The sequence below is a fragment of the Perca fluviatilis genome, chromosome 11 (assembly GCF_010015445.1).
Source record: "Perca fluviatilis chromosome 11, GENO_Pfluv_1.0, whole genome shotgun sequence".
Classification (NCBI taxonomy): domain Eukaryota; kingdom Metazoa; phylum Chordata; class Actinopteri; order Perciformes; family Percidae; genus Perca; species Perca fluviatilis.
In genome coordinates this window covers 19,647,901-19,663,182 of record NC_053122.1, presented here as the reverse complement: position 1 = coordinate 19,663,182, position 15,282 = coordinate 19,647,901, and the positions used below count along the sequence as shown (strand labels likewise).

Here is a 15,282-nt window from a genome sequence, read left to right as displayed (position 1 = left end):
ATTGTTGCCTAATTTAAGTCTGTAAACTAAAGGTGCACTCCACCAATTTTACACGGAAAGGTCAGTTTACTGCAAGGATCATCACTCAGCCTGTTATGTGTTTTAACAATAGACATTATACAACAGAATTTTTACGAGTTTGAAAGATGTGGGCATTTACCAGACAGGGGAGGTTTACTAAAAGATGCTGTTGGGTGGATTATGGGAAATGTAGGATTCAGCAAGAACAACAAAAATGTTTTGAACACAGAAAAATACCACCATGATCTCACCATGGAAATATACATACATTCCCTTTGATTAGAATAAAGTCTGTGTGTGAATCTGAACTTCACCACTGTGCCCACAGAAGTATGACTCTCCTTCTGCTTTTAGCTGATTTTTCACCCATGCCCAACAAGAGAGAGAAGGCATGAAACAGACAGAGTGAGAGTTGGAATTACAAACGTTGATGGAACTAACCTGTCTAAGGTTTAATATACAGTACCCTTACTTTTGCCCTGCATGGCGCTAGTACTAATTATAGTAACATAAATTCATTAATTTCACAATATACAATAATATTTAGGGAAGAGGAGGATGAGACAAAACAAGACTGTCAATGACAGACAGTTGTTTTGTTGTTGTGAAATCTAGACACACTGTGTGCTTTCAACAGACTATCAACTGACTGTGGCTACTGATGGTGCTGTAAGTTTTAATTATATTATTGTTTTATTGGGAATTTCAATCTTTTGTCACATAAACTTCCCGGTAAGTAGTAGCCTATTGACAATGTGTGGATTATCCTGGGGAAATCAAAAAGGGTTTGAATTGATTGTACATACAGTAAATCCCAGCTCAGTTTGCAATATTAAATCAACCAGCAAAATGCTAGTTACTAAAAACAAAATTGCAAGTAGAGAATGTATCAACTTTCAGCACATAAAAAAATTGAGGAAAAGGTCAGTGATGATTGGTGTGATGTTTAGGTAGTGTTAACACCTTATCAACAACTTATGGTAAAAGTGAAATGTATATTCCTATACGGTATATAAAATCCCTAAAATCTACATGCAGTATAGCCATACTGGGTCTGTTTTATGAGAAAAGGGGCAGTGGGTATTCCTGATTCCTGATAATTATGTGGTTGTTTTAGATGCCCTGATACTATTGATAATAGCCTATCAACAAGAATTTTTTTAAGATTGCTTTTTATACAGTGTTATATGATAGTGTTAGAGACATTAAAGGTTTACATTTACATTTAAAAGTTAGATAGATTTTTAGGATAAAATATACAAGAATGTTTAGTCAATCTATGTTTTAGACTTATTTCAGTAGTGTAGAAAGACGTGCCAGGAAAAATATATACAAGTGTATAATAATAATAATAATAATAATAATAATAATAATATTGTATAATCTTACACTTCAGAAGTTTACAGAGATCTGTATGGAAAATAGTTCTCAAGATCAAGAATCAATAATCATGTGTCAAGCATGGAGTCTGTACTACAAGATATTAAGAAAAGAAAAACAGACAAAAATGCTTTTTAGTACTAACAACATTCATTCCCAATAGAGCCTCACTTTGTTCAAAACTGCCACCAAGCCAAACCTGTATTTGCCATGGCAAGGACACAAATTAAGAATACACAATCTTCTTCAGTAGTTTGCTAGAGTAAAAGATAAAAAAAAAAAACTATACGTAAAAAAAACTAAAGCATGAATGCTCCATACCCCCGCAGATGAGCTGAAAAGTAAAAATATGTTTTCTCCACATGAGTTCACAACATCAACAAAAACATAACAAAGCTAACAAGCGTAACACACCACTAAACACCTCAGTTGGAATGGCGCAGCCTCAGAGGTTAATAGAGGAGTGAACACAAGGTGTCCAGCCAGGCAATGAGCTAGCAGCGCTTAGGAGTCACGCTTCAGAGGAGGTGATTAGAAAAATGCTGTGCAGACTGAATCTTAGGCCCAGTGAGCTATTGATTGTGACACTTGTGGGTTACCATGACAACTGCCATGCTTGTGGGTAGTATGAAATAGGCCATGTGTGATCGAGGCAGGTTTTGAAAGGCAACAGGATGTGTCCAAGCGAGCGGAAAATCCAAAGTCTATTTTCTGTGGGATCATAAATATCATAAAATCCTTTAGGGTTGCTTTTAATGCTTTTAAAAAGATATCCGGAAATTATTGAAGGCATCTCTCTTCCTGTTTTTGTGTCTTCATGCCCATAACACTAATACTTTCCCCTTCATATCAGTACATCCATATCATGCAGATAAGTTAAGGTGGGCAGTGTGTGCAATAGACCAAGTATTTCTTGTGTCTCATGCTACGCAATAACAACAGCACTGAGCTCGTGGCCCAGAGTTCAACCTAGGTGAAATTTAATATAAAGCACTAAGACAACACTTTGATCACCCAGTAGTAAGAAGGAACTGACCAGACCAATATGGAGACATTGGTTTTGGCTGTCTTAAGTCCTTGACTTGACATAAATATCAAGAGGAGAATGTGTACAGTACCTGGTGAGCATGGAAATAAAAAAACACATGTCTCTCACAAAAACAAATATTGTCAACATTAAAGCAGGGTTAAATAATTGTTTTGCCACTTTGGGGCACATATTATCATCGTATAAAGTTGTTGCAGTGTAAGTAAACAGTTGCTTATTTACACATCCAGCAGATATAGACATTTGTTTGAAGTCATGTTTCTGACCATAGGGATGGGTATTATATTGATATTATATCAATATCGTCATATGAGACTAGATATTTTCTTAGATTTTGGATATGGTAATATCGTAATAAGGCATAAGCGTTGTATTTCCTGATTTTAAAAGCTCCATTACCATAAAACGATGCAATTTTCTGAACTTACCAGACTGTTCTAGCTGTTCTATGATTTGCCTTTACCCACTTAGTCATTATATCCCCCTAACAAATTTGAACTCCAAAACCATTTCTTTTAGCTCTGTTTCTTACCAACTCCTGAGGGAATTGTCTGGCTCTTTAACTTCTAAATGCCCCACTATCTTCACCATTACATAATTCTATGCTCACTGCTGTTTGGGCTAGGTGGGTTGCGTGGGTTTATCAGAGTTTATTTGCTGAAAACAGCAGCTACATCTGAAAACAAGATGAGTCAAGTTGGAAGCTCTAAAACCAAAACAATGACCTGAAAGAAACACTGTGTAAAGCTGAGGCAAGGTACCAGGTTTGGTGATAACTCCCTCTGCATTTGACCGCTTTTACACTACAACTAGTCATCTCAAAAGTTGTTGACGTTGACACGTCTCTCTGTGGGTTGAGACTTACAAGCTTGTTGGATATCTCGACCCAGTGACGTCGCAGCAGCTGTTTACTATCAGCTCTGGCAAACCCCTGCTGTGACAACACTGACTGGGGCGTGGCAAAAGGTGCAACGACAGTTTTCTGCCTTATGTGATTCAGTGTTGAATTACCCCTAAAAGCCTATGTCCAAAAGCAAAATGCACATGATCAGTTTAAACAACTTAAACTTCTCTGTAAAGAAAGACAGCTTTAAGATAAAGGTTTTATCTTACTATATTAACCAAAACGAGACTGAGAAAAACTACACATGTTGTTTATCATCACACTTGTGACATTAGCTCTGCTGTGTACACAACAAACGCAACAAATCTGTCAAACTATTTCTAATAACCTACCAACAGATTTGGGGACACAGTCTCCAGCACAGAACATCTTCACATTGCTCTATTTTCGACATTGTCAGCACTCACTCCTGTGAGAGTTTTCTCAAGCACTCAAAATACATAAATAAATTAATTTTAAAAAAGGCACATAAGTGTCACATAAGTTCCTCAACACTCTGGTTGTCAAGACAATTGAATGAATTCATGGTGACGTCAGCAGCACACAGCTTAAGTCTGAAGCCCCCTTGTTTCCATGGTGTACTTGAATTGCAGAGGTACGCATCAACTTCAGTAGAATGGACTAAACATAGCGAGTTTTGCACAGGGACTGGAATGTGATGTGTTTAACAATGTCACTGTGTTGGAGCCAAACGCCTCATTGCTCTGCCTCACACTCTCTCACCCACATGTATTCTGCTCCTGTCACACACACTTCCATGCATCTTGCTAACATGCAAACACACTTTACCTTTCCTCCTGCTCTGCCTACCCTACAATGTCTTACCTATGGTGATGTTGAAGCCGTCAATGCTGAAGGTGGCACTCCGACCCTTCCTAAATCGATGCTTCTTGGAGTTAGCTTCCATCGCTTTGGCAACCTCCGGTCACCTGTGCACCTTTGAATCTGTTCAGTGCCTCTTGTCAGTTGCACTATCTTGTTTCAGTTTTGTTTGGGTAACTCTCCTCCTGGAGAGAAAAAAAAATGTAGTCCTCTGACTCGCGCTGGAGGAGAACTGTCAAAGACTCACCACTTCTCAGTAAAGGCACCGAGCTGGAGTATTTCTCTCAAGTCCTTCTCCCTCCCCTTGTCTTTGTTATACACATCTTTTCTCTTCCTCTCTCCATTTCTTACACCTCAACTAGCTAATTTCAAGAAGCTTTCGGCTCTCGATTTGTTTTTCTCCTCTCGATCTCCCTCCACCCCTCCCTCCACGCTCTCTCTCCTCGTCTCTCTTCCCCAGGAGGTACAGTAGGTGTGAGTGGTGGGTGGCGTGGTAGTGGTGGTGGTGGTGGTGGTAGTGGTGGTGGTGGAGGTTGGGAGGACAGGACATCTCTAGAGGTCTTCAAATGAACGTGACTCCTCCTACTGTCAAGAATTCATAGCAAAAGCACTGAAAAGCTCAGAGTTGGTTTGACACAGGCCTATTGTAGTCTATTCTTGTTTTGCTCACACACACTCAAACATACAAAATCGTGAATCAAACAAATGAAATCGTGTTGAGCCACAAAATGGTTGGGTGCATGAGCGCTGAGAGGAAAGGAAGAGGTGGAGGGAAAGATAGCGACAGAGTGATTATGTGTTTTGAGTCAAAACTAGTCATTAAATCAATGCCACTGCTTTTCATTTTGCAGGAGTTACTCAGCCACAGAAAGCTGGAGCCCATTAACAGGGTACATAGTATACTCTTCTTCTGAAGGAAAAAAAAACAAGCTCTACATTACCCAATAGAGTAGTTACATTTGTAAGAGCGCACATACTGCCTCGAAATTATTTATTTTAAACTGGAAATGACACTGGAGCAAGGACACTGCTTTCCTCATCATTTTACCCTGCAAAGATTGTCCCTTTATACTTATTACAACTACATTTCCTTTACCCAATACACATCTCCTCATCTATGCACACATCAGATCAACAAAGGATAAAAAGTTCCCCTTATTAGCACCATCTGACATTTAGCTCTAGAATTTTTTTCGTGTTTCATTTTCCCTGCTGATTAGTGTCTGTGAGTGCTCCTGGCTTCTGGCTTGTTTGCACATCTTTTTCTAAATTCAATAGATATAATAGCCTAAAATAGCAGGCACATGGGTAAGAAGACATAATGTATTTTTATTGTAATTTACCTATAAATCACTAGTGATTACTTTATACTGCTCACTCCTAAACCATTTTTCCTCTTTAACTTAATGCAGAATAATTTAAGCCAATATTGGCCTACGATGTGTTCTTTGTGTTTGGTCTTCTCTGTTCTTCCCTTGAGCCACTTTATAATAACAGCCACGATAAAAATTATGTAATTTACTTCAGTGGCATGGTAATATAATCTAAGCAATGTGACAACAAAGACAAGGGATTTAGAAGCATTAACACGTCCCCACATTAATGAACAGTTATGATTTCAGTGTGGCTGCAAATGTCAGTGGCAACACCTACTTTAAAAACCTGCACTACAATCACACACTGAAGAGTGATCAAACATTGAAATGAGTGTGGTCTAAAAGGGTGAGTGTTCACCAGTTGTTAAATAATCTGTCAAACAAGGACATAGTCAAACATACATACAACGTATACATAACAATGGTACTATAAACAGTAAATATTGCACAATTTCTAAGTAATGTAGCAGTTAAGGTGTCTGAGGAAAAGAAAATCGATCACAATCAGGAGATCTATTGCAACAGAGCCAGTTTGAGTCACTCAGTGCAGTTCCAGCAGACACATTATGCACTTGTTAGATAATTACAATCCATCTCATTTTGTTTGCTAGCTAAGCTACAGTAAGAGCTCTTTATCCTCTCTTTCTCTTCTGTGACCATGCTCTTTACGACCTGCAATGATACTATATGTAGCAATAAGTGAGGATCCTAATTTTGCAACACTCTCACTTTGCAACATCAAGCACACGCCTGTTTCAGGGCTATTGTGACTTTTTTAGTATTTACTTTTGTCACCAGGTAACCATTTGTTTGACATGCCTAAACTGGTCACTATGTGATCTAATTTGACTTTACAATTAAAAATGATTAGCTTGTTAGGCCACAGTTGTGTCAATATGATTAATGATATTATCATATTGCTGCAGTCCTGTCACCAAAAATAATGAGTCTAAAAGAATGTGTGCAATTGATGAAATAATTACAAATGTGCCAAAGACCAATGCGTTCTTAAGGGGTTTATTCCATGAGAGTGGGTGTCTGTTTATCATAGTCAAAGTTTGCTGCAGTATATTCAAAGCTTCCCGTTTAATGCATTTGGGGTTATGGAAGATAGAGAGGAGATTGCGTAATACACTTAACTGAAGGAGTGTGCTTCTGCGTTTATGATGCTTTAGAGGGCTATGTGGTGCTCTACAGATTTATATATTACCCTATTAACTGTGCCAATGAAAACTTTTCACAAAACATTCTGTTAAAAGCCTCAATATGTGCTAATGTAAGGATGGTGGAGGCGTTCAGCCAACAAGTTCTCCAAACCATACGACGATAGGTTGTTCATTCCTACTAAACCCTGTTTATTTTACAGAATGACCCCACAGCCTTTTTCTAATGCAATCTTGAAATCTTGAAAAATGTAAGTATAGTAAGTCAAACAAGTTATTTTTTTACAGATGAATATAGAATGAATATAATGCCTTTTATTGTCATTATACACATGTACAATGAGACTGAAGCAACTCCTTTTCCAGTGTCAACATGTACGTTGACCATGACCATTGTATAAAAGCAATAAGCCACTTTAGGCCAGCATCGTGCCAAACACCCCTTAGCTGTTGTTAAATCCCTGTAAACCATGCACGGCCTCTCAGGGCTTATTGCTTTTTTACACTACTACTACTTATAATTGCATTACGCCTTTTTAATAAGAAAGACGTGACTCACGGCTGCTGATACAACTTGACAACACAGATACCAAGTATGTGCCAAGAATTTGTGTTCGCACCTGTCAAGCAAAATACACAATAAATAATCTGATGTATGTTGGTTATAATGCCAGAGCACATTTCAAAAGGATCATGTGGTTTGTAGTACAACAGCGGCTCTAAGTGGTATATTCTATACCTATACATCTGTTGGGTCATTGTCAAGATCCATTTTGTTCAAGGGTCAATTCCAGGGCTACGTCACTGTCACTAGGCAACGGGAAATCCTTTCAGACATATTGCATAGATTACACTGAGGATGATGAACGGGCTGATATGGCAAATAGCACGCTAGTGTGGTTTTTACTGTATAGTAGTAGTATATATACTGAAGTTATTTTACTGTGTTATTTTTTGTGTCTTCCACACCTACATTTTTTAACATGTTTATTTGACATGAACCAGGTAGAATAAACATACATTTTAATACTTAAGATGATGTATTTTACAGAGATATAAATAAAATCATCACCAGTTCCCAGGCAGGGGAATCTATCATCTGTGCAGACAGTGATCATTGGAACAATGCAAAAAAGACAGAACAGAAGTTTTGATGGGATGATGGCAAAAGTTACAACTTTTATGTGAATTTCTTCTTTTTTTTACTGTTTTACACATAAACTTTAGTTGTTTTTTATAACAAACCGATGCTACAGTAGATTGCTCATACAAAAACACACCTGCTGGCTTTTTCTATGTCCATTGAAGGTGAAACATTGCTCAACCTTTGATCTGGCCATCAAACACCAGGACAGGCCATCACCACTAGATACTAATTGGTCGTGAAGATAAAGGGGAGGTGAGGGCTAATTTGGGGGATTAGAAATGGCCTCTTGCACCAAATGTATCCCAAACAGTCCTATTGACTCCTATATACTATTGAGTATATGTTGACTCTCAAATAAATAAAATATGTTATAAATGACAATCACTACAATTCCTAACTGGATTATAATCCTACATGTTCCTTGTTATCTGATAAACTGACACATCACTGTCATTTTTTTTATTGTGTAATTGATTCAAACATAACGTCAGTTTTGGGCCTTTTTGATTGTGTAATCTGTCCCAGTAATACATCGCGATTCAAGACAACAACTATATGCAATCATACAGAAAAACAAGCTCATTAGAGGTCTCCCCCAGACTGTGGAACAACCTGCTCTTTGTCAGTCCTCACACCACTGTCGCCACAGTGACACAGTCACGTAATTAGGACACACAGGGTGTCAGGGAGCTTGCCTTTTCCCCTGCTAAATACTCATTAGAGGCACCTTCAAGGATAATGTTAGCCTGTGTTGCAAACCCGAGGGAAATGAGCTGACAAAACAGAGAGCTACATGAACTGTCATCTCCTGCTGCACAAAGACCCTAAAGAAAACCAGAGGAAAAAAATATTGAACTATAAAGTGCACACGTTTAGCTAATGATTTTTGCACCAGCATGGTTCCAGGTCAAAGAAGCTAAACCAGTTAAGTGGGTAAGTGTCATGTCAGCACGGTAAACAAATGTAAACCTTTTGATTAGAACCAGGCATCTTACACATCCCAGACATACTCCCACAACAGACCAAAGCAACTAATCAGTGTTATGTGGACAGCGTCAAAACTACACTTCGGCTCTTTTCATGACAATGTCACACATGAAGTGTTGACGACCCTGCACACTGTGCAAATTATTAAACTGGTCACAGAGGCCACACAGCTCATACACCAGAGCTAAATGCGTGCAGGTGTTGATTGTAAAAAATAACACCTAATTCAGTAAATCACATGCTCCGTTGCAAATGATTATTTTTCCATAGTTAAATGCATATAAAAAGACAGTACTTAACTGTATACAGCCTCTATGGTAAAGTAGCATCATCTCTTACAAATGAACCTTATCCCAAGGAATGTTTATATGAAGCTATTCTGCAAAAACGCAGAAATGTAATTAACATTCATGTCAAAAAACTCTGCAACATGTTCTCTGACTGCATATTTATAAACATATTTCCTAGTGCTGCCCCACCAAATTCCCCCGAAATGTATCTGTAAAATGTAAAAAGACCAGTGTTTTTAAATTGCCTATTCCTAACATAACTACATTGTAACTGTAATATAAGGTATAGTTAGGACTTGGCAACAAAGCAACTCAGTTAAAAGGGCCCTTTAGAGTTTTCTTGTGAGCAGAAAAAGTTGACACCAAAACGCATTGTGTGTATCCTTGACAAACAAAAGTATTAAATGCATTTCCCTTATAAAACTTGCATTATCTATATCCATGTTTACTAGCTGGCAGTTCTTTTCTGCCTTTACTGGCAAATTGCTGCATTTCTTGGTGCATTCCCGCCACCTGTAAATCATTGTAACCTGTAAATCAACCCTACAGGTTGTCTCACTGGAACTACAACTTGGTTGCGTTGGGTAGCGCGAGTTGTAGTTCCAATGAGACAACCTGTAGGGCTAAAAGTTACATAGTGTTGCTTTAAAGCGTAACTCTCACCAAAATGCAACCTAGGGTCTTTTTGTGAATCTATCCGAATCAAACTTTCGTTTATAAGCATAATTAGGACGGAAACGGCACTTTTAAGATTTACCGTATTCTTGTTTTCGGTCAAATGGCCTTTTGAGTGGGAGTGCTAGGGGCACTACTATGATAGCATCAAAATCGCTATTTTTAAAACACTAAGAAGGCTCAATACAACATGAAACTTTGCTCGAAGTATCACCAGGGCTCTAAACATGAACTCCAGCATTGACAAAACATTGTTTGTATACACAGAGTTTACAACGACTCACTTTAGTTTACGCTATCCGCCATCTTGTCAGTCAAAAAGTGTCCATCTCCGAATGCGAATGAACGGACTCCATAGGATGAAGTCATTCTTATATGAGGCTCCCTTTTTCAACTAAAAGGTCAATCTTTTTTTTCACTAATGACAAAACAACAAATTATCCAAGCATTTATATGGAACTAAGCTTTAGGAGTTTTCCACCTTTACTCTCCTCCCTGTTACGTTGCATTCGGAGATCGACTATTTTTGACTGGCTAGATGAACGGCGATCAGAAAAACCAACAGCTACAGTGAGTTGATAAAACCTTTCTTTTTAGTAAACTCTGTGTACACAAAAAATGTTTTGTCAATGCTCGAGTTCATGTGTAAATCCCCTGGTGATACTTCGAGCAAAGTTTCATGTTGTGTCGAGCCTTCTTAGTGTTTTAAAAATAATGATTTTGATGCTATCATAGAAGTGCCCCTAGCACTCACACTCAAAAGGCCATTTGACCGAAAACGAGAATACGGTAAATCTTAAAAGTTGTGTTTCCGTCCTAATTATGGTTTTAAATGAAAGTTTGACTCAGGTATATTCACAAAAAGATCCTAGGTTGCATTTTGGCGAGAGTTACGCTTTAAAAATTGTGAATATAACAAATGTCAACACTGACTAGATGAATGATAGCACCAGGTTGAAGGAGGAACATTTAGTTAATTAAATTACTTTTCACTGTGCTACATGAACATCACACTACTTCTTGTACTGACACAAAATGCAAATGCAATTCAATTACACATGAACATAAATCGCATGCCACTGGGCTTGTAATGGATTATTAGCATTGTTCTGTTATATTAAAGCTTGTTTTTGTTTATTGGTTCTGATAACTAAAGTGTTTTTGTATTAACATGAAATTTGTTTTCTTACAGACAAGATACATTGTAAAAAGATTAAGCAGTTTATCCATTTAAATTGAAGAGTTTAATCTGCAATGTCCCACTGAAGACTATTCATCAAGGACTTTGTGAATAAAGATCATTCAAACATTGATTGAATTTGTAACTGCATTTTACACACTCAATGTTTAGCCAGCTCTAAACCAGATGACAGCCATTGAATCACAGACTTTTCAATAAGCTTGGTGTATTATTAAAATTTGAACACATTCATCTTTCACTGATTTGTGTTGCCTCTATACTGCATGCATTTATGAAGGGTTGTTAACACATTTGTTCGTTCAGTGCCTGGTGCAAATTTATACATGCTGCCTTCATGCGATGCTAATGAAGATTTACTGAAGATTAATAACTTAATCATGTTCTGCAAATGTTGGTAACATTTCACTTTACGTCCCCCTATTTAGCATTTATTAGCATAAGTAGATACACATTAAACAAATGGTACAATCTTTCCCCTCAAAAATGTGTGACACTACAGTCTCAAACACAACTATACTCCACCGCTTCTTATCCAAATGTGCTATCTAATAAAATACCATTCAGTATGACTAACATATGCTATGAGAGGGACTCCAGCTCCTTGTACGCCACAGGAAACTGTCGGAATATGACCCAGTTCTTGTGCCAGTAAGGCAAGCAACAGGAGGGTAATTGCTGCTCTTCAACATCCCTGTTGTACAGTCTCTCCAGTACGTTATATTTACACCTGAATGTATGACATTTCCCATAAAGCGCCTGCTACACTGGTCATGTATTATGGGCAGCTGAAATAGACTTGACACTATTTAAAAATGATTCATTCATCTTAATTGAAGGGGCGTGTGGTCTCATTTGGCATGGCAGCTCAGATAAGAGCCATGGTCTAAAGTTGTTAGAGCTGATGTCAAACTGTTGTAGTCCCCTAACTTCCCAACTACGCAGTAGTTGAGATCTCTACACCGCTGGGACTATCTAACACTGAAGGGACCCGACCAGATGAGCAGATTGGGAGGTAGGCCTAGGTGTCTGTGTTTTGTCCCTCAGGTGAAAGCAGATGAGTGTACAGTCAGCTGAGACTCCTCAACACACATGACCATCATTTGGGACCAGGGAGGGAGCTCAACGGGAGTCTACACTGTCATAAGATCATGGAAACACCACAGTACAGGTGGTATTTTAGAATTATTTTCCTCTGGGACAGATTTGCAGGGTGTTGGAACTAGAAGTGGCAGCAGTGGGACAGCGGAAGATAAACAAGATGAACTGAAGGAAACACTGACTAACACAAAGGTAAAAGTGTAAAAAAAAAAAAAACATGAAATAAGTTTAAGGAATATGTATAACAGTAGTTAAAGGGTACACATATACTGGTACCATACAGAGATTCACTGAACTGTCAACTGCTGGTATAACTTTGTACCACGTACCTCCCATAAAAATAAAAATGACAACTTAACTTCAATTTTACATGTTAATCCATCTCAACTTACTTTGAAAAAGTCCAAATGTAGTCTAACTTGGTGATGCAATTAAATGATTGGAGCTTAGTGTGTGCAGCCAGTCTCTTTACAGATATGTCATTACCATGACAAGCACCTAATTTCTGGTGTACATTCACCAGACAACTCATGCTGATTCAGTTAACGTTTGTACCATATATTTCCAATAAAGAAAACACAACACATCTCTGCAATATTGCAGTTTCACAATCATGTGAATTTGTTAAAATGAATAGGACTGTAATTTGGTTTATTTCAGTCCGTGGGACACATCAAAGAGATGCTTTGGTATAGTGGAGATATGTTGCATTGAGGCTGGCCATCAAAGAGCTTCGCATTCATTCAGTGAATACCTTTTTTTTCCACTAGCATATTCACAGTAATCCTCTGAAGTGACCAGTTGCTCTCATCTACAGATAGATCCATGAACGGAACCACAGAGATGTGCAGTATAAAGACACACAACAGCTGTATTTGAGGCAAGGATGCTCCCAAAAAAATGAGAGAAATGTTTAATGAGCGAATAACGGAAAACATTTACTAAATTTGCTAATTTCACAAACTGAGTGGCCATTTATCACTATGATAGCCAACTACTATAATTCACTGACTCCTACATCATTGAGTGAAGGAGTGTGCTCTATACATATAACCTTTAGTTGGTGATCAATTAAAAAAAGTACAAAGCCAAACATAGATTAACTGCATGGTTAAACTGCATGTCAGTGGTGTAAAGTATGTACTGAGAAACAGTACTTAAGTACAATTTTCAGATACTTTACTAAAAGTTTACTTGCAGTACAGAATCATTACAAGCAAAACGTACTTCTCAACCAAAGTTAAACCATTAGGCAGCAAAATGCCCCCAAGTGTTTAATTACTTGTAGCTGATCTAAGGTATAAAGCATTAGTAAATTATTTAATAATTATGAATAGTTATAGAATTAGTTATAACTAAGAACGTTTTTGTGGAGGAGCCTTTATAGAAAGTGGTAGTGTACACTTTTGAAATTAAGAGTACTGCTGTCCCTGGTAAAAGAAAAAACTGTTTTCACAGCAGACATGTTGACATTTCACAGCAGGAAAAGCACAAGTGTAATCAATAACATAAATAAGAACTGCATCCCATTTAAATAAGCTTTCTCAGGGCCCTGCTGCTGGTTCACTGGAATGGTTTACAGGGATCGTTAATCTTACTAGTTTCACCTGTGCTTTTTCCTGACAAGTCAAAATGTCCGCTATGAATAGCCTAATGTATATTTGCCATTAGTGGTGGAAGAAGCATTCAAATCATTTACTTGAGTAAAAGTAAAGGATGCAAAAAAAAACTGCAAATACGCCATTACAAGTAAAACGTCTTGCAACTAAAATTGTATAAGTAAAAGTATAAGTATTAGCAACAAAAAGTATCAAACGTATAGTTCCTTGAGGTGGAGCGTTTAGGCTTCATGTACAGTAGGCTACTGTTTGGTAGTTATAGAACAATGCATCATCTTTTATAAACTGATCATGTGTTTTGTATGAAAAATTGGTCTGAAATGTAGTGAAGTAGAAGTACAAAATAGCATAAAAATCAAATACCCAAGTAAAGTACAAGTAGGCTCTACTTAAAAAAAGCACGGTATATTAGGATTTCTTTGCAACAAATGCACATTAAACCAACAGGTGGGTAGCTTCTTACGTTACAAGCTCAGTAACTGTTAAACTTACTGCTTTGATGGCCGTCAGAAGTGTTTTTCTTCAAAGTGCGTTTAGCTCCGACGGAGTCTTGTCTGCTCAGCACCTCGGACAGCGCCTGGCGGGAACTCTGCCGTCCTGTTTGGCTCGAGACGTTGAACCGCGTGCTCTTCTTCTTGGCCCGGTCCGACTGCGGAGCGGACTGGCTTCTGTCCGGGTCCTCCGGCTCTGAACCCACTTTCACCAACGCGTTTCTTGTCCGTGTTAGAGCAGAAGTCACCGAGCCCATCCCCAAACAAAGGTTAAAAAGCTTCAGTCGGAATCGGTTACTCTGAGGTTACCTCTCGTGCCACTCAAAACCGGTTGAAACTTGACACAATAAAACAAAACAAAATGTTGTATATCTATGCTTGACACCATGTTTGTTTAACTCTGCGAAACCAACGAACAAACCCCACGTCTGTCATCCACAACCTGTTAGCTTGTCATTTTTAGATAAATTCACCGACAGAAAGATATCAAATTGATTAAAGAACCGAAAAACAGAGTTTAACCGGAGAATGTCGGCATGTCTCCCTCGGTTTGTGTCTCCTCAGACTGACGTCACAGAAGTAAGTTGCTCTGCCTACAGACACGCGGATCTCTCGGGGCAGACCCGCGAAACTAGCGACATTAATTAACTGCCAAGTATCCCGGATTATTAAAATGGGCAGAAAGACACATGCACTGACTTAAAGAGGCCTAATATTGTTTATGATAATTATAAGAATACCGGTAGATTTTCCTTAACATCACGTTTTTAACGTATCTGGGATAAATGTGATTTTATCAAGCATCTTGCTACTTCTGACAAAACATAGCCTGCTGGAAATGACCCACCACTGAAGGTAGTTCAATTGAAATTAATCACCGACAGATGGCAGTCAAATAAAGTATCTTATTTTCCACACATTAACATTAGATGTTATCATTGGGCAGCATCAATTATCATGATATTATTTTGAACAATTATTTTGCCCCGTGACTAAATAAGCATAACTTTGTAATGATAAAATGTCATTTTGTCAAACTGTAGCAATGCAATAATGTAAA

General features: G+C 38.1%; 1 protein-coding gene across 3 annotated transcripts in view; it reads right to left on the bottom strand.

Moving 5' to 3' along the window:
* Window positions 1-14,764, bottom strand: part of pde1cb (phosphodiesterase 1C, calmodulin-dependent b) — a 103,215-nt gene extending 88,451 nt beyond the window's left edge. The window contains exon 1 of one of the 3 annotated variants that reach the window (XM_039816539.1): window positions 14,224-14,764. In XM_039816539.1, the coding sequence (XP_039672473.1) occupies window positions 14,224-14,479 (256 nt within the window). In that variant the 5' untranslated portion in view covers window positions 14,480-14,764. Of the gene's footprint in view, window positions 1-4,178; window positions 4,276-14,223 lie in introns of those variants that run through there. The other 2 variants (XM_039816540.1, XM_039816541.1) reach the window with 2 other exon arrangements.
* Between the last annotated feature and the right edge of the window lie 518 nt (window positions 14,765-15,282).